Raw genomic sequence first — 18,536 nt, 5'->3', positions numbered from 1 at the left:
ACCCCGCGACTTCGCACGGGAGCTTCCGGCGCGACGGCCGAGCGCTTCCGGGTCACGGCGGGTCAAAGGTCACCCCGGAATCTGACAGCCATGGCGGCGGAGCCGGCCGAGGTAAGGATGGGGTGGGTGGTCCGGGGAGGGGGCTTGGGAGCAGGGTGCGGGGCCCGGCCCGAGCCTGGGCTCGGCGCTCCAGGCCCCTGGGTCCTCGCTCGGGGAGCTGGCCCCCGCGCCGCCGCCTTCGTCAGTCCCGCAGTCAGTCCGCAAACCTTCCCCTCCCCTGCCCCGCCGTGAGCCCCCCGGGGGCGGCGCGTCTCTGAGGGCTGAGCTCCCCATGCAGGTGGAGGAGGCCGCGCAGGTTTTCCTGCTCATGCGCAAGGGCCACCGCATCTCCCGCAACGTGCGCCTGGCCTGGTTTCTGAACCACCTCCGCCAGCCGGTCCGGGCGGCTTCCCCGGAGGAGCTGGTGAGTGCGGGAGTGGGGCGGGGCGGGGGGCCCGGGGCAGCCCCCCCTCGCGGCGCCCTGACCCTCCCCCCCGCCCCCCGCAGCTGCGCTCCGAGCCCGAGCTGGCCGTGCTCAGCGTCCTGCCGCCGGGCTGGCAGCCGGACGAGCCGCTGGGGCCGCCGGGCCGGGCCCTGCTGCTGGTGCCGTCCACGCGCGTTACTTTCCTGGCGTGGCGCTACCGCTTCGTCATCGAGCTGGACCTGAGCCCGTCCACGGGCATCGTGGTGAGGCGCCCCGGGCCCCGCCAGCCCCCCCTGCCCTCCCCCATGGGGGCTGCCCGCCCCCCTTCCCCGCCCCCCCCCGCCGGGGCGCTGCCACCCCCCCCCCCACTGCCCTCCCCATGGGGTCTGCCAGCCCCCCTTCCCCGCCCTCTCCGGGGGACACTGACACCCCCCCCACCGTGGCGGCGCTGACAACCCCCCTGCCCTCCCCATGGGGTCTGCCAGACCTCCTGCCCGCTCTGGGTCTGGCCAGACCATTTCTCTGACCTCTCCCCTACCCCCCAGGATGACTCCACAGGAGAGATTCTCTTTGATGAGGTGTTCAGGGCCCTTTCCCGATGCCTGGAGGGGCTGCTCCGACCCTTCCGAGTCCCGGGCTCCTCCATCACCTTCCAGCCAGAGATCTATGTGACCATTCAAGCCTATTCTTCCATCATTGGCCTGCAGTCCCACCAGGTAGGGAAGGGCAGCCACATCTACACTTCCCCTCGGCCTGACCATTAGTGCACAAGGCTCTTTTGTCAGCACCTAGAGTCTGAGGTAGGATTTAAAGTCAGAGTTTCCTGACTCCAGAGTCCATCATGCATCTAGGCAGAGGGGTCTTAGTGCTGTCTTCAGTATAGTCCCCCGCCCCCAACCGTGCCCAGGGACCTGATGAGCTTGGAGTCAGGAGACTCTGAGTTCCAATCCCACCTCAGACACTTCTTAGCCCTGTGACCCTGGCAAGTAACTCACCCTCTCAGCCTCCACGGCCTCACTTTTAGAAAGAACGTGGTTAATAACAACACCAGCTTCGCAGGGTGGTTTTGAGGATCAAACGAGATAATATATTTAGAGTGCTTTTAAGTGCCATATTCTAAATTCTATGTTTTATTTATTTATTTTTAAAGTTTAAAAGTATTCTCAATCTGCATTAGGACTCCATGAGCCCATCAGTTCTGTGGGGGTGGATACCATTTTTCATCATAAGTCTATCAGAATGGTCTTGGATTCTTGTACTGCTGAGAATAGCTAAATCATTCAAAGTGGGTCATCTTAGGATATTGCTGTTACTGTGTACAATGTTCTGGTTTTGCTCATTTCACCTTGCATCAGTTCATGGAAGTCTTTCTAAGTTTTTTCTGAAGGTATGCTGCCCATCATTTCTTATAGCACCCCAGTATTCCATCACAATCACATACCACAAACTGTTTAGTCATTTCCCAGTTGATGGATATTTCCTCAATTTCTAATTCGTTCCCACTACAAAATGAGTTGCTATAAATACTTTTGTAAATACAGGTCCTTTTCCTTTTTAAAAAAAATCTATTTGGGATACAGACCTAATAGTGATATTGCTGGGTCTAAATTCTATACTTTAAAAACTAGCTATTGTGACATCTTGCTTTTGGCCTGGGCTTGCACAGTTATGCTTCAGTGACTGTAGCCAGGGGCCCTGGCTCCAGGCATTCCCCTGACCACGTGACCCCCCACATCCCTTTGCACCCACTCTGTTGTGGCAAGTCCACTGTCCTTACTGCATGGTGGGACCCCATGCCCTGACTCATCCAGAATCAGGCAGTCTGAAGCATCTGATCCAACCAGATCTGAACAAAGCCTTCCCTCAGCCCCCCAGGCAAGTTACCATCCAGTGAGGGGGTGAGCCCTGCCCCCAGCACTTATTAAGCACCTGCCGTGTGCAAGGGGATCTAGCCAAGGGAGTCAGGAAAAGCTGCGTAAAGGAGATGAGACTTGAGCTGAGTCTTGAAGACAGGCAGGGTTCCAAAAGGCCCAGGTCAGAAAGGAGAGCATGCTTAGGATGAGTCACAGCCTGTCCAAAGGCATGGAGGTGGGACACAGAAGATGAGTGCTTGTGGATGGGTAACAGCAAGGAGGCCCGATGGGAAGTGATGTGGAATCAGTCCTCAAGCTGGGCTGTGAAGGGCTTTAAATGGCAAAAGGAGTTTGAGTTTTGTCATGAGGATCAGGAAACTCTGGAGGGGGGAGGCAGCAGGGAAGGTTAAGAGTGACTACTGAAGAGGATCCCTTTGGCTGCTGTGACAGAAGTGGATGGAAGAAGGAAAGGCTGGCGACGGAGCCCAAGGAGGAGGCTGCTGGGCCACAGGGTTTGCTCTGCTGGCTCTTGCAGTGCCCACGACAGGGGGCCAGGGAGGGTGAATCGACACAATTTGGCGACTGGTTGGCTCGGGGGAGTTGGCAAGGATGGCTGAGGATGTGAACTTTATCAACTGGGGAGATGCTGGTGACCTGGGCAAGTCAGGAAGGATGGCTGGCGGCACAGATCGTGCTCCAGAGACCTGCAGAAGGTGCAGGCAGGGGTCTGCATCTGGCGCTCCAAAGAGATGGAGCCTGGAGGGTCATCAGCATAGAAACAGTAGTAAAATCGAGGGGGCTGGTGAGGCCGAGAAGGGCAGTGTAGGGAGCGAAGCGAAGACGGCGCCTGGGGTCAAGCTGTGCTTCCCAGGTGAAGAGAGCTCAGCAGAGAGCCCTGAGAGCAGTGCCAGGACCCTGGGGAGGGAGAGGACCCAGCCGGTGTGTGAGCGGCCAGGAGCTGAGATTTGGCAGTTAGGAGACCAGCGTGGCTCTTGGAAAGCCGCCTTATCTGAGGAGCGTGGATGGGAGCCAAGTGTTGGGACATGCTTGTTGACATCAAGCTAAATTCTGCTTCCTGCAAGTTTTGCTTCTGTCTTTGCTCCTGGGGGCTGACTGGAGCCAGTCTCCAGCTCTCCTGTGCTCACTCCTCCTCTTCCCACCCCAGCTGCTTCCTGGACCGAGGAGAAAGTGTCTGCGGTCCTCTCCCTGCCTCGGTTTTGCTCCCCGTGTCACGGCCTCCCTCAGGTACAGTGCCAGTCTCGAGTGCTGGCTGTGGCCACCTCCCCTCTTAACTTCGACCAACTTTGAGTTCACTTTGGGTGCTTCTGTGGCGAACTGCTGACAGCCCACCAGGGCCCCCCATCTTTCTCACCCACGCCGTTTTCCTTCTTTTCTCTTCTACGATTGTTTTTTGAAAAGATAAGCAAGATTCTGGCCATGCTGAAGTTGTCAGTGGCCCATTATTTGAGGGATCACTGTCCTGCCTGTGGACGAGGGAGCAGCTCTCACTGCTTGGCCTGTAAGGATGGACCCAGGAACTCCGTGTTGGGACAGACTCCCTCCCTGCCATCAATGTCCCACAGTGCACAGGGGTGAGCTCCCCATCCTCGGAGGGCTGCCAGCTCAGCTTTGTCGGTGTCCTCTGTCCCGTCCTCCTGTCTCTGCTGCACCGTGCCGAAGAGCTTGTTTGGGGAAGCAGCAGGCTGTGGCCGTGGAGCCGCGGCGAGCCGTTCACGCTTGTCTCTGTTCATCCACGTTGCATTTTTCCTCTTTGTGTCTTGGAATTTCGTTCCTGAGATTCTCATCCCTCACAGACTGGCTTTCTCTGTGGAATTTGCTCTTTGGAAGGGGCTCCCCTAAAATGTAGGGACGTGTCTGACTGTTGCTGGACGTCCGTCCCTTCCTTTTCTTGCACAGATCCAAGTGGCCATTTGCTGCAACCTGCTTGTCATTCTAGATCTACCTGGGAAGGACCTCAGAACTGAGGCCCAGATTGGGGCAGTGACTTATCCCAGGTCACACAGGTGCTTTTGAATTCAAGTCCTCTGACCCCAAACCCAGCTATCAGGTGAGAATCAGACCCAGGATCTGATTCTCCCAGGTAGCGACTCCTCTACCTTCTGGGCAAGGTTTGCCGTTGTTTCCTCCTTCTGTCCCGGCGGTCTGTGGTCCCTTCCTGTGACCGAATCACTGCTCTCTCTGCCCGTGGTCTTTGCTGAAATACTGTCCTCTGGCTCCGAGCTCTCCTCACAGGAGTTTGCTTTCTTAGCATCTAACGCTCAGTGGTGCTTGTACTCCCTCTCCTGCCCCTCCCCCAGCCACACTGCAGTCGTGGACCTGCACTCCCAAGTCATGGCTGCTGCCCAGGATGGGGCACCCCAGGGCCCTCAGAGGCCACGTGTGCCAGGATCGGGACTGGATCATCTCTTCCCATTGCCTTCATCATCGCTGCTGTGGTTCATGGATAAACAGAGACTGTCCGTTTCTTCCCTCCACTTTCCTTTTCACTTTAAAGTGCTTTTGGCTGGATTTGTGAGGACTGGCCTTTTTGGGGCTCTCTACCTGTGGCAGGGAGCTGTGCTTTTGAATTGAAATCCCCACCTTAATCAGCTGCTCACTTCCCAAACCTCCGTTTTTATTCTGAATCCTTTGCCTCTTTCGGCAGCAATCACTCCACCGGAATTTACAAAGGACTTTCTGGGTGCTAGGCACTGGGGACGCCAAGACCCAGTCCCATGGTCCTCATCCTCCGGGAGCTCCCGGCATGATGGGGACGTGTGTCTGCATGAAAGTGGATGCAGAATGTATCTCGGGCTTTTTAGAGAATCACAGTTTCATGGACAACCCTCTTTCCCTTCTCCTTTGTATGTCTAAAGACTCGTATTTGGGGCCACATTCAGAATGAAAGAGGATTTATTTTATACGTATTAAAACATGTGATAAACTTGGCTTTTATTGTGTCAGTGCCCAACATAGGGTAGTAGGTGAGGAGGGAGGAAGGGCGTGTGTCTCAGCCCCAGGGACCCCAAGCACACACACTACTAGAGTGACTCTGATAGCTGGCTAGGATTAAGTGATTTAGCAAGTGTGGGCGATCTCTTGAGACTCACTGCCACGTTGTGAGGGAGGAGTTCTGGGCATTATTGATCCCTTTTTACCCTTGGGGAAACTGAGGCTTATAGAGGTGAAGACCCTTGCCTGTGGTCCCCTCAGAGCCATATGATGCTAGGAAATGTTCAGCCCAGGTCTCTGAGCATTCTCTCTACTCCTCTCCTCCCTGAGAGAATAAGAGGAATGAGCATTTATGTAGCACCTAATGTGTGCCAGGCATTGTGTGGGATGTTTTACAAATATCTTCTTTGATCCTCACAACCACCCTGGGAGGAGACAGGGACTGTTATGATTCCCATTTTATAGGTGAGATAACTGAGGAAATCAGATTAAGTGACTTGCCTAGGGTCACAAAGCTAGGAAGTATCTGAGCCCAGATTAGAACTCAGGTGTTCCTCACTCGAGGTCCAGCACTCAATCCCCTGCTGCCACTTTGCGGCCCTGGAGGCTAGAGTGACCTCATTTGGGTTCCATTTCAATAAGGACATGAATGAACTGGAGAGGGTCCAGAGGAAGGCGGCCAGCATGGGGAAGGGCCTGGAGTTCCTCATCGTAGAAGGAGTGGTGGCCATAGCTGGGCATGTTTAGTGACGGTTTCCGGGGGACATCGCTGCCATTCTCAGGGGGAGGGTTGCTGGGTGGAGAAAGCGTCGTCCCGAAGTCCTTCTGAGCCCCCTGCCTCCCTGCCAGGTGTTGGTTCAGGGCTATCTCTTGGAACCTTCTCGGCGAGAGGCCTTCCTGCAGCAGGTTTATGCCCAGCTCTGTGTCTTTGAGAACAAGGTGGCTGCCACACTACAGCAGCAGTATGAGCCCCGGAGCCAGGTACGTGGGCAGGAACTGGCTGCTACTGCTGCTGCTGGGTCACAGTCTAGGCATGGGGGCATAGACTGGGTTCCTGTGTCCCCAGGGTACAACTCAAGCATATGGTCATAGGCTGGTTACCTCTGCACCCCTGGGGTACAGTGCAGGCATACTGGTGGTGGGGATGGCACTCTGGGCTATGGACTTGATCAGGCAGGACTGAGCTGTCAGTTTGGGCTGCTGTGCATAGGCAAGGAGCAGTAATAGCGACTCTCATTGGCCTGGGCTTAGGTGGACACATCCCATTTGAGCCAGGACCGGCCCTCTGGCTCAGCAGGGGTCTCCATGGTGACGGCTGACATTGGCCTCGTCAGTATGATCCGCCAAGGCATTCTGGCTCTGCAGCTTTTGCCATCTAACTCCAGTGCTGGTTAGCGGACACCGGGGGAGGGATGGGACACGATGGGTTGGCCTGGGATGGGAGTCCTGGGCTCTCAGGGACATGGGATGTGGGTGGAGGGATCTTTATACCTGAGGGGCACAGCCTGGGTACCTGTGGATCACTGGACTGCTCCGTGGCTCTGGTGATGAGGGGTTCTCAGAGCTGAGCTTGACTTGGGGCCTTGGCTTAGCCACTCACGGGGGCTGACTCTGCTGCCCCCTCCCCAGGTATCATTGTGATCACTGATGGCGTGACCAGCGTCCCTGATGTCGCAGTCTGTGAGACGCTGCTCAATCAGCTACGAAGCGGCACTGTGGCGTGCTCCTTTGTGCAGGTATGTTGTGCAGGGGCACCGGGAGTGGCTTGGCCTGGAGTGCCTTCCCTGGGCCCTCCTCAGCCCCTCCCACCTGCCATCACTCACCTGGGGCTCCCCTCTCTTATCCAATCCCTTGCCCAGGGCATCAATTCAATCCATGACATCTCTGCAGGTGGCCTCCAACCTCAAAGCATCCTATTCCATCTGTGGAGGCTTGGGGTGGGCCTTTTGGCCCTTGTTCTCAGGCTCCTGCCCCCTCCAGCGTGACCCCTGCCTCTCCCCAGGTGGGGGGCGTGTACTCCTATGACTGTAGCTTTGGTCACGTGCCTAACGTTGAGCTGATGAAGTTCATGGCCATGGCAACCTTTGGTTCCTACCTCTCCACGTGTCCTGAACCTGAGCCCGGCAACCTCGGACTGACTGTCTACCACCGGGCATTTCTGCTCTATTCTTTCCTGCACAGTGGAGAGGCCCTGAATCCTGAGTATTACTGTGGTAAGGAGGAGACAGGCAGGGCTGAGGGGGGGCCGGCCCAGGGGAAGGCCCAGCCCTGACTCCCTGCCCTGCTCCTTCCCCAGGCTCCCAACACCGACTATTTAATGAACATCTGGTGTCAGCGAGCAGCAACCCTGCCCTGGCACTGCGGCGGAAGAAACACGCGGAGAAGGAGGTGCCCGCGGACCTGGTCAGCACTGTTTCTGTGCGACTGAGGGAGGGCTACAGTGTCCGTGAGGTCACCCTGGCCAAAGGTGGGCATCCTGCCAGCTGTCCCGGCCAGGGGAAGTGTGGGTCGGTGAAGGGCTCCGGGCCTGGGCTTGGGGCGGGGAGGGCCTGAGCCTTCCCCTCTGGCTGACTCTGCTCCCCTCCCCCAAAGGGGGCTCCCACTTGGAAGTGAAGCTGGTGCTGCTGTGGAAGCACAACATGAGGATTGAGTATGTAGCCCTGGCCCCCTGGCCCCTGGAGTGTGCAGGTCCTCGGGGCACGTGGGTGGAGGTGACCATGGAGGGAGGCTATGACATCCTGCACGATGTGTCCTGTGCCCTGCGGCAGCCCATCCGCTCCCTCTACCGTACCCACGTCATCCGCCGCTTCTGGAACACGCTACAGAGGTGAGCCCCCTGGGCTGCTGGAGCGCCCCTCCCAAGTCACGCTTCTCAGCCCTCTGTGTGACCTGCCCCCCCAAGCAGCCTTATCTCATCCAGCACTCAGGAAACTTTTTAAGTGCCTGCTGTGTGCCAGGTACTGCACTAAGTGATTCAAAGACAAAGAGAGGCAGGAAGGCTCACAGTCTGATGGAGCAGAGAAGGGGGCCCAGGACAGTGCCTTGGGGGACACCCAAGGTGACAGGGCATGGTGTGGAGGAGGATCCAGCAGAGGAGATGGAGAAGGCGCGGTCAGCGAGGGAAGAGGAGAACCAGGACCGGGGCGAGGGGAGCGTCCTGAAAACCAAGACAGGAAAGAGTGATCTATGGTGTCAGAGGCCGCAGAGAGGTCAAGGAGAATGAGGATAGAAAAAAGGTCGCTTCAATTAAGATATCATTGGTATCTTCGCAGGGAGCTGTTTCAGTCAAGCAGAGTGACCTTGGGGTCTGCCTGGGCTCAGCTCTGCAAAAACAGGCTCTATTTTCTAGGGGAGAGAGACTAGGGGTGTCAGGGTGAGATCAGGGCGGCACTTGGCCTGAGCCTTGGGAACTATCTCCCCTTCTCCCCTCCCCCTGGGGCCACGTCTAGCCAGCCACCACATCTGCTGTGGTGATGCCTTAGTTGGAGCCTGTTGTGTTTGGGGGAGAAATGGCCTCATTCTGTTGCAGCATTAACCAGACAGACCAGATGCTGGCGCACCTGCAGGCTTTCTCCTCTGTCCCAGAGCATTTCACACTTCCTGACAGCACCAAGAGTGGAGTTCCTCTCTTCTATATCCCACCTGGCTCCACCACCCCGGTAAGTTACCCTTGCCACTCCTTTGGCTTTCCTGGGGTGCCCCTCTGAGGCCTTGTCCCTGGGCCCGAGCCCTCAATGCTGCCTCTAAGCCCTCAGGCCCTTCCCCAAGGCTAATGTGTGGCCCCAACTAGGCCCAGATCTAGGGGAAGGAAGCTCCTTGTTCTGAGTTGTGTGCCTTTGAAAACTGAGAGGAAACTGACTGAAGGACCCACCAGGGAGCTTCAAAAATGCCAGTAGTCGAGGGTGGCCCGCTCTGGGTTGTTGGGGGCTCAGCTCGATCCCTTTAGGATCTAAGCCCAGTATTTGGTTTGCATCCCAGGGAGGGAGGCTTGAGCAGCTACCGCCAGCCTTCCCTCCATGGCTTTCAAGCCCAGGTCAGCTTCGAGCCTACTCTTCTCCACAGTCTGCGGAAACTGCCTGGGAAAATGCTCTTTCCAGTCAGGTCAGTCTAGACAAGATGGGCATTTCTGGGAAAGAAAGCAATTTTGCTGAGAACCTGAGAACTAACCCACAGGCCTCCAAAGGAGGGCGTCACCCCGGCCTGGGCCTCGGATCTACACTTGATTCTCAGTTGACTGTAGTAGGCATAGCTCAGGCACTCCCAAAGCAGTTCGGTTCAATTCAATAAATGCTTATTAGTTGTCTGCTGTGTACCAGGCCCTATGCTGGCTCCTAGGGACCCCGAGGCTAGATCAGACTGTCTCTTCTGCCAAGGAGCTGGTGTTCTGCTGGGGCTTATCCAGTACTGCTCTCTGGAGGAAGGGGACGGCGCCAACAGCGTACGTCAGGGCAGGGTCTGCGTAGGAGGTGGCTGCTGCGAGGACCTTTGGGGGCTGCTTAGGACTGCCAGGCAGGAGTGGGAGGGGGGCCAGCTGGTACTGCCTGGATGGAAGTGAAGACCAAGAAGGGGGGTTAGAGAGGGCAGCTAGTCTGGAGCTCAGCTGGGGAAGGCTTCCAGAACCAAGAAGAGAAAGGGATGCCCAGGGTGCTTCCTTGTCTGCTTAGATTCTTAAAACCTCTCTAGAAGGTGGAAGCAAGAGCCAGCCAGCACCAGGAGGAAGATGAGAGAGGAAACCCGTCCTTCCAGGATGGAATCTGAACTTAGGACAGCCCATAGGTTTCTTGGGAAGGGGCTGGACACTGCTTAGGCAGATGGGACAGAGAGAGGGCCAGGCCGCTCCTTACTGCTTGGGCTGCTGACAGGGACTAGAGAGACAAGTGGAGAACCCGCTGTGTTCTGGCCCCACCCTGGGGGAGCTCGCTCCCCAGCAGCTGTGACTTCTGAAAGGCAGAGGACAGCTTCTTAGGACTGGAGAAAGGTGAGTGAGTGTTCCTGTTTTCCGCAAAAAAGGAAAAGGGGATTTTGTCACCTGTAGACAGTGAGGTGGGTTCAAATTGTGAAACTCTGGGTGGCATCACTGGAGGGAGCATATGCATATGGCACAGGAACCAACCTGGCTTCACCAGGCAGGACCTGGCAGAGCAGATGGCGCTGGGCACAAAGCTTACTTGGGGCTTATGTCGTTGTCCTGAGGAATGGTTTTACTGACTGAACGTTGTAGAAAGACCCTTGGCCCCGAGTCAGCAGATGTGGACTGTGAGCTCTGAGCTTTGACCCTTCACCGTCGTGTCTGGGGCTGGGAGGGGCCACAGATCTTAGAAGTTACCGGGCCCCTGAGGTCAGGCATGAAGGGATGGACCCGAGGCCCAGCGTGAACAGAGGCCGGGTGTTTAATACGTGGTTCACATTTTAGTCAGTGACACAGAGGGTAAAGGCATAGATGTCGAGCAGCTCATTCCATCTGCAAGTGACCCCTCATGGGGAGGGGGAGCTACTGCAGGGGGGACAGAGTCACGGTCCCGAAGGAGTATGACCGTGTGGACCATTGGCTGGAACCTTTGAAGATGAGGTTCAGTATTAGGTAAAGTCTTGCACTTCTGGACAGAAATTTGTCTTTACAAGTAGAGGATGGGAGAGGCGTGGGTAGAGAGCAGTTGCTTTGAAAAGAATCTGAGGGTTTGAGTGGACTGCAAGCTGAGCATGAGGTAGTAGTGGGGTGTTGCAGCCAAGAAAGTGCATTTAGTCTGGGGCTACACCAAGAGAGGCCAGGCTTCCAGGAGCACAGTGATCCAGTGTCCAGAGGGGCCAGTCAGCGTGGGTAAGGGCCTGGAAGGGAGAAGAGTGGGAATGAGGGCTCAGCCTTGTTCTGTGTGGTCCCAGAGGACAAACCAGGAGCCACAAGAGGAGTCGGCAAATCGCCTGATTGCGACTCAGTACCAGGATAAACTTCCTAACAATGAGTGCTGGAAACGAGCCTGGTCGTCGTCTGGAGGGAGTGAGCTCCCCATCCTGGGTCATGTTTTAGAAGGGATTCCTTTCTAGAATGGGTTGGACTAGGTGATAGCTAAGGGAAACCTCTTCCAACTCGAAAATTTTCTGGTCGTGAATCTCCTCCCACTCCAGTCTACCCTCCTCACAGTGTCAAAGACATTTTCCTAAAGTGCAGGGCTGACCTTGCTCACTAAACTCCAGTGGCTCCCTGCTACCTCTGTGGCCATGGCCTGCCCCGAGGCTACCTTTCCAGCTTTATAATGCATGACTCCCCTTCCTGCCTCTACAGTCCCGGCCACCTGGCCGTCTCACGGTTGCTCCTTTGCTTGCCCAGAGCCCTCCTTCCTGGAGCAGTCTTCTTCCTCACCTTGCCTGTCTGCTTCCTAGAATCCCAGGTTTCTTCCTCGTCCTCCAACTGCCAGGAGCTGTCCCCAGAAAGTTGCCTTGTATGTATTTTGTGTCTTCTCGTACCTACACGTTACAATAGAATGTAAAGTTTTTGAAGACTGGGCCTGAGCAAGGCCTGCATGGGGTGTGGTGTCAGAGTTTATGGATTAGGAGATTAGTCACCTGAGCCCATGGTGACTTCTCCTTTGTAGAGAGGATTCTTGTTCAGGTTTGGGTTGGCTGAGGCCTCTGAGATGCTGGGGCTCCCAGCTGTATTTGTGCTCCAGACAAGAGAGAGACGTGGATCATTTTTGAGGAGGGGAATGGCGTGAGATCTGTGTCTCAGGAATCTTAGTGAAGGATGGATTGGAGGGGGGAGAGCCGTGGCCGTGGTCCAGGGAGAAGTGATGGGGGCCTGGCCTTCTGAGTGGAGGGAAGGGGTTTCAGGCCCTGCTCTTGTCACTTCTGATCACAGGCAGACTTGGCATAGCTACCACCACTCCGGTTCTTTCAGGTGCGTCCTCCCTGCGCCTGGCCTGAGGCCTGTTTCTGCTCTGAAGCCCCTTATCCCTCCTACATCCTGCTGTGGCTCGCTGTCCCGGGCTGGGGCTGCAGTTCTGGAGATCCTGGGAAGTTTTCACAATTAGGAAAGGCAACCATAGGTAGAACAATGAGGAGGCACAGGGACAGTGTGAGTTCAAGGGCGGGGTGTCCCCCACATTACAGATGCAGGGAGCTCCCTGTCTCCCTGGAGGGCCCCGGAGCCTTGGCCAGAGCAGGGATGGAAACAATTGAGGCCCCTTTGGGGAGGCCACAGCAAGTTTTCTCGCAAGTTCCCACCATGCCGCCTTCTTGGATGCAGGGTCCTTCATCAACTTGTCAGCAGTGAGGCCTTCATTGTTTGCCCTTCTTAGATGTCACAGCAGAGCGGAGAGCTAGGGCGGGACCGGCCTCCCAGGACGCGTGCCTGAACCTGGCCTGGGCCAGCGTCCAGAGGAGGCTGCACCCTCCAAACAGCGCTACGGTTGCTGTCCTAGCAGCTCTTCCTCAATCATGGCACTCATTTCATGTTTAAAATGCTTCAAGAACACATCGAGTAGTGACATGTCCCTCAGTGGGCCAGAAGTTGTCCCTACGTGAGGAGCTTCAGCTGCAGACAGGTCTGAAGCGTTGGGTAATCTGCCAGCTCCCTGCCAGGGAAGGAAGTGTTGGAAACTTGGCCCCGGGAACCCTGTTGCCTGTGAACTGGCTTGCAGAGCCGGCACAGAAGTGTGCCTCCCAGCCCCAGCTTACTGGGCAGCTCTGTCCTGAGCAAGGGACACGAGGGCCTTTTCCCCTTCATTCCTCACCCCCAATGGTGGGGTCACTTTGCCTTGGCCCTGAAGGGCTATGGGTGTATTTCTCAGCTGCATTCACAGGGCATGTCTGCAGGCCCTTTTGTGGCCCTAATTGGTCTTTGCCCCAGACCCTATCAGAGATCCTGTGACTTCAAGGCCAGTCCTGCAACTCAGCCATGGTGTGACTTAGGGCAGGAACTTGCCCTGTCCAGGGTCTAGCTTCAGACACCTCAGAAAAAAGATGGTGTTCCCCACTGTGGAAGACCACAGCCTGCAAGTGTTGATGCCTGCTACCTGCCAGGCACTGCTAAATACAGGGCATGCCATCTAGCAAAACACCATGTATACATGTACATGTGCATGTATGAAGTATGTACAGGCATAGAGGCAAGGACTGATGTCATTGGCACCTGGAGCTCCCAGGTGAGAAAACATTCCACCCACGCAAGTTGTCACCTTCTTAGTCTCAGAAAACCACAGGGTCACCCAGCCAGCGGGCCAGAGGTGGTACTTGAACTCAGGTCCTCCTAGCTCTGAGGCTGCCTTTCAAAGGCAGAGTTGGGTTTTTTCCCTAGCCTCTGGGGGTTCAGGAAGGACTTCCTGTGAGAAGAAGGGCTTCGTGCCTGGTCTGAACTTTGAGGGGAGTGGGAGCAGGAGGAGGGAGATCCCGCAGACAGAATAGATGTGGGCTATAGGACCTCTCCTCTTCCTTTTTTTAAATTTTAAAAAGTTTTTATTGATGTCTTTTTTTTTTGTATCAATATCTCTCCTCTTCCAGAGAACCCTCCAATATAACAAATAATATTTTTTAATAACAAAAAGGAAAAAATGAGAACACCTACGCAGTATATCTTTTTATTATTATTTTATTTTTAGGCAATTGGGGTTAAGTGACTTGCCCAGAGTCGCACAGCCAGTAAGTGTCAAGTGTTGGGTCTGAGGCCAGATTTGAGCTTGGGTCCTCCTGACTTCAGGGCCAGTGCTCTATCCACTGTGCCACCTAGCTGCCCCTGACCTATGCAGTATATCAGCAGTTTTGAGGTGTGTGTGACACGCCAGTGGGGTGGGGAGTCTTCTCTTTTCTATCTCTTTTCTATCAGGCTGTGCTTGATCTCTGTCATTTGTCACACTCAGCGTTTGATTGGACGATGGAGGTGGTTGTCCTCGTCACGGTGCTCGTTGTCTTCTTGGCTCCGCCTCTCCATTCATCAGGCCACGCTTCCTGCCCTTCTCTGTTGTGCCGCCATGGATTCAGCCATTCCCCAATGGATGAGCATCTGCTTTCTTCACAATTCTTTGCTGTCACAGAAAGTGCTGCTATAAAGACTTTGGTTTCTGTGAGAATTTTCTGTTGATCCTTGGGACATAAGCCCAGTGGTAGAATTTCTGGATCGTTCTGTTTGCGTGATTCCAGATTGCTTTCCAGAATGGCTGTACTGAGCTGCAGCTCTACCAGCAATGCACTGCGTGCCTCAGTTCCCACAATCCTTCCAGCATTGACTCTTCCCATCTTGTGTCATCTTTGCCAGTTTGCTGGGTGTGAGCTAAAACCTCAGGGTTGTTTTGATTTGCATTTCTCTTCTCATTAGTGATTCGGGGCATCCTTTTATGTGATTGTGAATGTGTGCGGTTCTTTGAGATGCTTGTTCACATCCTTTGACCTCTTGCCATTGGGGAGTGGCTTTTGGTCCTGTGTGTCACATCAGTAGTTGTTGACATCTCTTGGAGCCCAAACCCTTGTAATTGATGTCATATCCTGCTCCCCAGAAGCAGTTTCAAACCTTCTCTTCTCTTCTTCACTTCACCCTTTCTCCCCATTCCCATGCTGAAGACATCGGTCTGTTCCACCCGTGACATTTCATCTCTGGTCTTCATCCTTCATCCTTCTGCCTCAAACACAACCTTCTACCTAGAGCCTCTCCTGCTCTCCTCAACTCCAGTGCCCTTCTTCCTGAAACCATCTCTTATTGGTCTTGTGCCTGTTCTGTGTCGGCTTGTCTCTGTCCGCGGTGTTTCCCCTGATAGAACAGAGTCTCTTAGCCTCCCTGTCACCGAGCCTGGTGCCTGGCATGCAGCAGCCACTTATTAAGTAGTGCTTGTGGATGTGTGGATGACTTGCCTCAGTGATTTCTTCTTTCAAAAGTCAAAAAAAACAAGAATCAGGAATTTTGTTTTGGATCCAGTGGCTGATAATAACAGCAAACATTTACGTAGTATTTTAAGGTTTGCTAAGTGTGTTATAGGTGTTACCTCATTAGATCTTCACAACCACCCTGGGAGGCAGGTACTGTTATTATTCCCATGTTACAGATGAAGAAACTGAGGCTGATGAAGGTGGATTGACTTAACCAGGGACCCACAGTTAGTCAGCCTGATGCAGGCATCACACTCAGGTCTGGCCTACTCCAAGGCCGGTGCTCAGCTGATCTGGCTCATTACCAGGGATTGAAATCACTTACCTTGTGAGTAAGTAACCACGCTTTCCTAGAGTTTGTGATATAGGAGAGGAAATCTGGGCATGGTGTGACGGGCATCTTAGATTTGGGGAGAACAGATTTTGAAGGGTCCAGGGGAATGATAGACAGGACCCCATGGAGTAGAATGCTTCAGGGGCGGTCAGCCTAGGAGCAAGAAAAATGCCTCAGGAGCAGAGTCTGAAGACACAAAGTGAAACAGTTTCAACAGGGAGGATCTAATGTGGGTGCCCATGGAACTCTCCCACCAACCTACAGAAAATGGAAGGAAAGGCAGGAAACAGAGGATGACTATGACAATGGATGAATGAATGCATTGTGCTCACTGCATGCGAAGTACCCTGATAACATGAGAGTAAGGCTAAAGTTCGGAACGAGCTGAGGCTGGTGAGAGAAACAAAACAGGACAAAAAAGAAGCAGTCCGCTCCCTTGGGAGGTGGACAGCTGTTAGGGCAGATGAGACAGTAACTGGTGGAGAGGGTGCTCAGAACGTCAGGATCTAAACTCGGAGTTGCCGTGGAGGAATTCAGGTAACCTGGCCCAGGGGAAAGACAATATGGGGGTGATGGCTGCGCCCCATCGTGGGAATCAGGAAAAGGGCAGCAGAAGGGAGAAGGACATGCATAAGAGAGTTTGGAAACTATGAGGCAGTGACTCAGCCTTTGATTCCTGGCAGGATTCCGGGATGTAATGTGAGGTCTGTGGTTAGTGCTGGTGTTGGGACAAGTCGCCCTCCCAGTGCGCTGGCCACAAGCTGCATCAGCCAGCGTTGTTTCCTTCTGTGATGGGGTTACTGAGGGGAGAGCAGGGCAAGGCCAGGGGCAGAGCTTCCCGGAGCTCTGGCAAGTTCTCCCTTACTATTCTTGTGGAGATAGTGGGACATTGTAGACTCAGGACAGTGTGATGGGACAGGTTCAGAGCTGGCTCAGTGGCCAGACTTCGAGTAGTCATTCATGAGTCAGTGGCAGGGATTCAAGCATTGCTTAAGCACCTGCTGTGTGCCAGGCCCTATGCTCAGTGCTAGGGATACAAAAGCAAAAAGGAAAGGAGTCCATGAGCTTACACCATTGAGGGAGACAGTGTGAACACGTATAGGGAAAGAGAAAATAGATACTCGGTGGTTTTTGCCAAGATATTGGCAGATTGGGTGTATCAGGAAAGGAAAGAAAGACCTCATGTAGGGTCACTGAGCTCTCCTGAGCGTTGAAGGAGGTCTCTAGTGGGATGTCTCCCAGATCTGAGTTTAACTCCCTGTTCTGTCACACGTTGCTCAGTGACTTGGAAAAAGCTCTAGATGACGACGCTCATACAGAGCGAGAGATCCTGACGGGCTGGATCTAATAAGGTTGAAATCTAATAAGGTGAAAAATCAGTAGAGATAAATGTAGTATCTTACCTCTGGGTTCAAAAAAATCATCTTCCTAAAGGCCAACGGCCTGGATTCCAGAATAAGGAGGATTGTGCTCTGTCCTGGGCAGCTGACTGGGATGGCAAAAGACCTGCATCTCTGCCATGTGTGGATCATTTGAAGGAAAACTTGGGAGTTTCAGTTGTTTTCCCACTACGTGCAGCTGTCCCGTGGAGGAAGGATCAGACTTTGTCTGTTTGACCCCAGAGGTCAGAACCAGGAGAGATGGGGGAAAGTTTCAAAGAAGCAGATTTAGGCTGAAGATAGGGAAAAACTCCATAAACATTGGTGCTATCTAAAGTAGAAGAGCAGCCTCACTAAGTGGTGAGTACATCTAGTTTTTTACGTGATACTCCTTTCCCTTTGGGCTCCACCCTCACCATCTTATACCGTTTCTTGTAATGAAACAAAGCTGATACACAAAACCAGCAGATGAAGCGTTGACAACTGAGCGTGCACCACATTGCACACTCAGTGTCCCTCCTGGCTCTCCGCAGTGGAAGGTATATTTCATCATTGGTTCTTGGGACCAAAGGGGTAGTTACAATTAATTAATTAATGAGAGTACAGTTGCCTCTTCAATATTACTTTCATTTGCTTCAGTCTGTGGCAGCTTTCCTCGCCTCAGCCGTACTAACATAGGGAGACTTATCATCAGCAAGTCAGCCACCTGGAGGTGAATCATGTGGACATTTGGACCCATGAAACAAAGTAGTGACAGTGTATTCAGACCACCTCTGAACTGTACCGTAGCACTCGGTGTGAGGTAGGCTCTTGTTCAAGGCCAGCAAGGAGGCAGCACTGGAAGAACTGAATGTTCTCAGTCTAGACCATGATTGAAGTCAGAAGAAAATGGCAGCTTGTAAAGCCAATGGCCACTTGGTGGAGCTGGTTTTATTGGGCCTCCAGAGGCGAGAGGCATCATCTCATGGGGTGCTTACTCATCTCCTGTTGTGTTGCTCACGATAACTATTGGGAAACGACCACCAGGAAGATCATTTTAGTTTATGTGCCAACATCTGTTGCAGAGCATGAAGAGGTAGAGAATGATTGTGAAGAATTAAATGTTCTTTGATAACTTTGGTAACTTCAATGCAAAGATCAGCACAGGTGAGAACAACAGCAAACGGCAGAAAATGGGGGTCAGGAACAAAGAATGGAGGAGTCAGAGACATGTCTACCACCCAGAAGCCTCCCCTCCATGTGGCTTGAACCAAGGAGAGGCGAGACAGGATGTGACAAGCACCAAGATTGTTATCCTTTGCTTCAGCCTGTGAAAATGATACCAAGTAACACCGTAAAAATGAAATTTATTGTATTTTACCAGATAAGCACCCACATATTCCTGACTTGGATGTCATTGCTAAATCAGCTTTTTTTTTTCTTCTTTTTTTTTTTTGTGAGGCAATTGGGGTTAAGTGACTTGCCCAAGGTCACACAGCTAGTAGGTATCAGGTGTTTGGTCTGAGGCCGGATTTGAACTCAGGTCCTCCTGACTTCAGGGCTGGTGCTCTATCCACTGCGCCATCTAGCTGCCCCTTAAATCAGCTTTTTTTGTGTGTAGATAGATAACTGACTTGTTAGGGCAGAGTTAAAAATTAATTGTTCAGTCATTTCGGACACATCCAACTCTTCATGACCCCATTTGGGGCAAAGATACTGGAGTGGCT

General features: G+C 53.7%; 1 protein-coding gene across 2 annotated transcripts in view; it reads left to right on the top strand.

Annotated features, from left to right (window-relative positions):
* Positions 1–62: 62 nt before the first annotated feature.
* SZT2 (SZT2, KICSTOR complex subunit) overlaps positions 63–18,536 on the top strand; it is an 83,375-nt gene continuing 64,901 nt past the window's right edge. Inside the window, exons 1-11 of one of the 2 annotated variants that reach the window (XM_027838184.1) lie at positions 75–111; positions 338–463; positions 547–726; positions 1,009–1,179; positions 6,118–6,249; positions 6,520–6,658; positions 6,898–7,004; positions 7,271–7,481; positions 7,565–7,735; positions 7,861–8,095; positions 8,798–8,927. In XM_027838184.1, the coding sequence (XP_027693985.1) occupies positions 91–111; positions 338–463; positions 547–726; positions 1,009–1,179; positions 6,118–6,249; positions 6,520–6,658; positions 6,898–7,004; positions 7,271–7,481; positions 7,565–7,735; positions 7,861–8,095; positions 8,798–8,927 (1,623 nt within the window). In that variant the 5' untranslated portion in view covers positions 75–90. Of the gene's footprint in view, positions 112–337; positions 464–546; positions 727–1,008; positions 1,180–6,117; positions 6,250–6,519; positions 6,659–6,897; positions 7,005–7,270; positions 7,482–7,564; positions 7,736–7,860; positions 8,096–8,797; positions 8,928–18,536 lie in introns of both variants that reach the window. The other variant, XM_027838185.1, reaches the window with a different exon arrangement.

The sequence above is a fragment of the Vombatus ursinus genome, unplaced genomic scaffold, assembly GCF_900497805.2.
Source record: "Vombatus ursinus unplaced genomic scaffold, bare-nosed wombat genome assembly UNPS02014825.1, whole genome shotgun sequence".
NCBI classification, from domain to species: domain Eukaryota; kingdom Metazoa; phylum Chordata; class Mammalia; order Diprotodontia; family Vombatidae; genus Vombatus; species Vombatus ursinus.
Note: the sequence above shows the minus strand (reverse complement) of the source record. Positions and strands in the feature narration are given on the sequence as shown.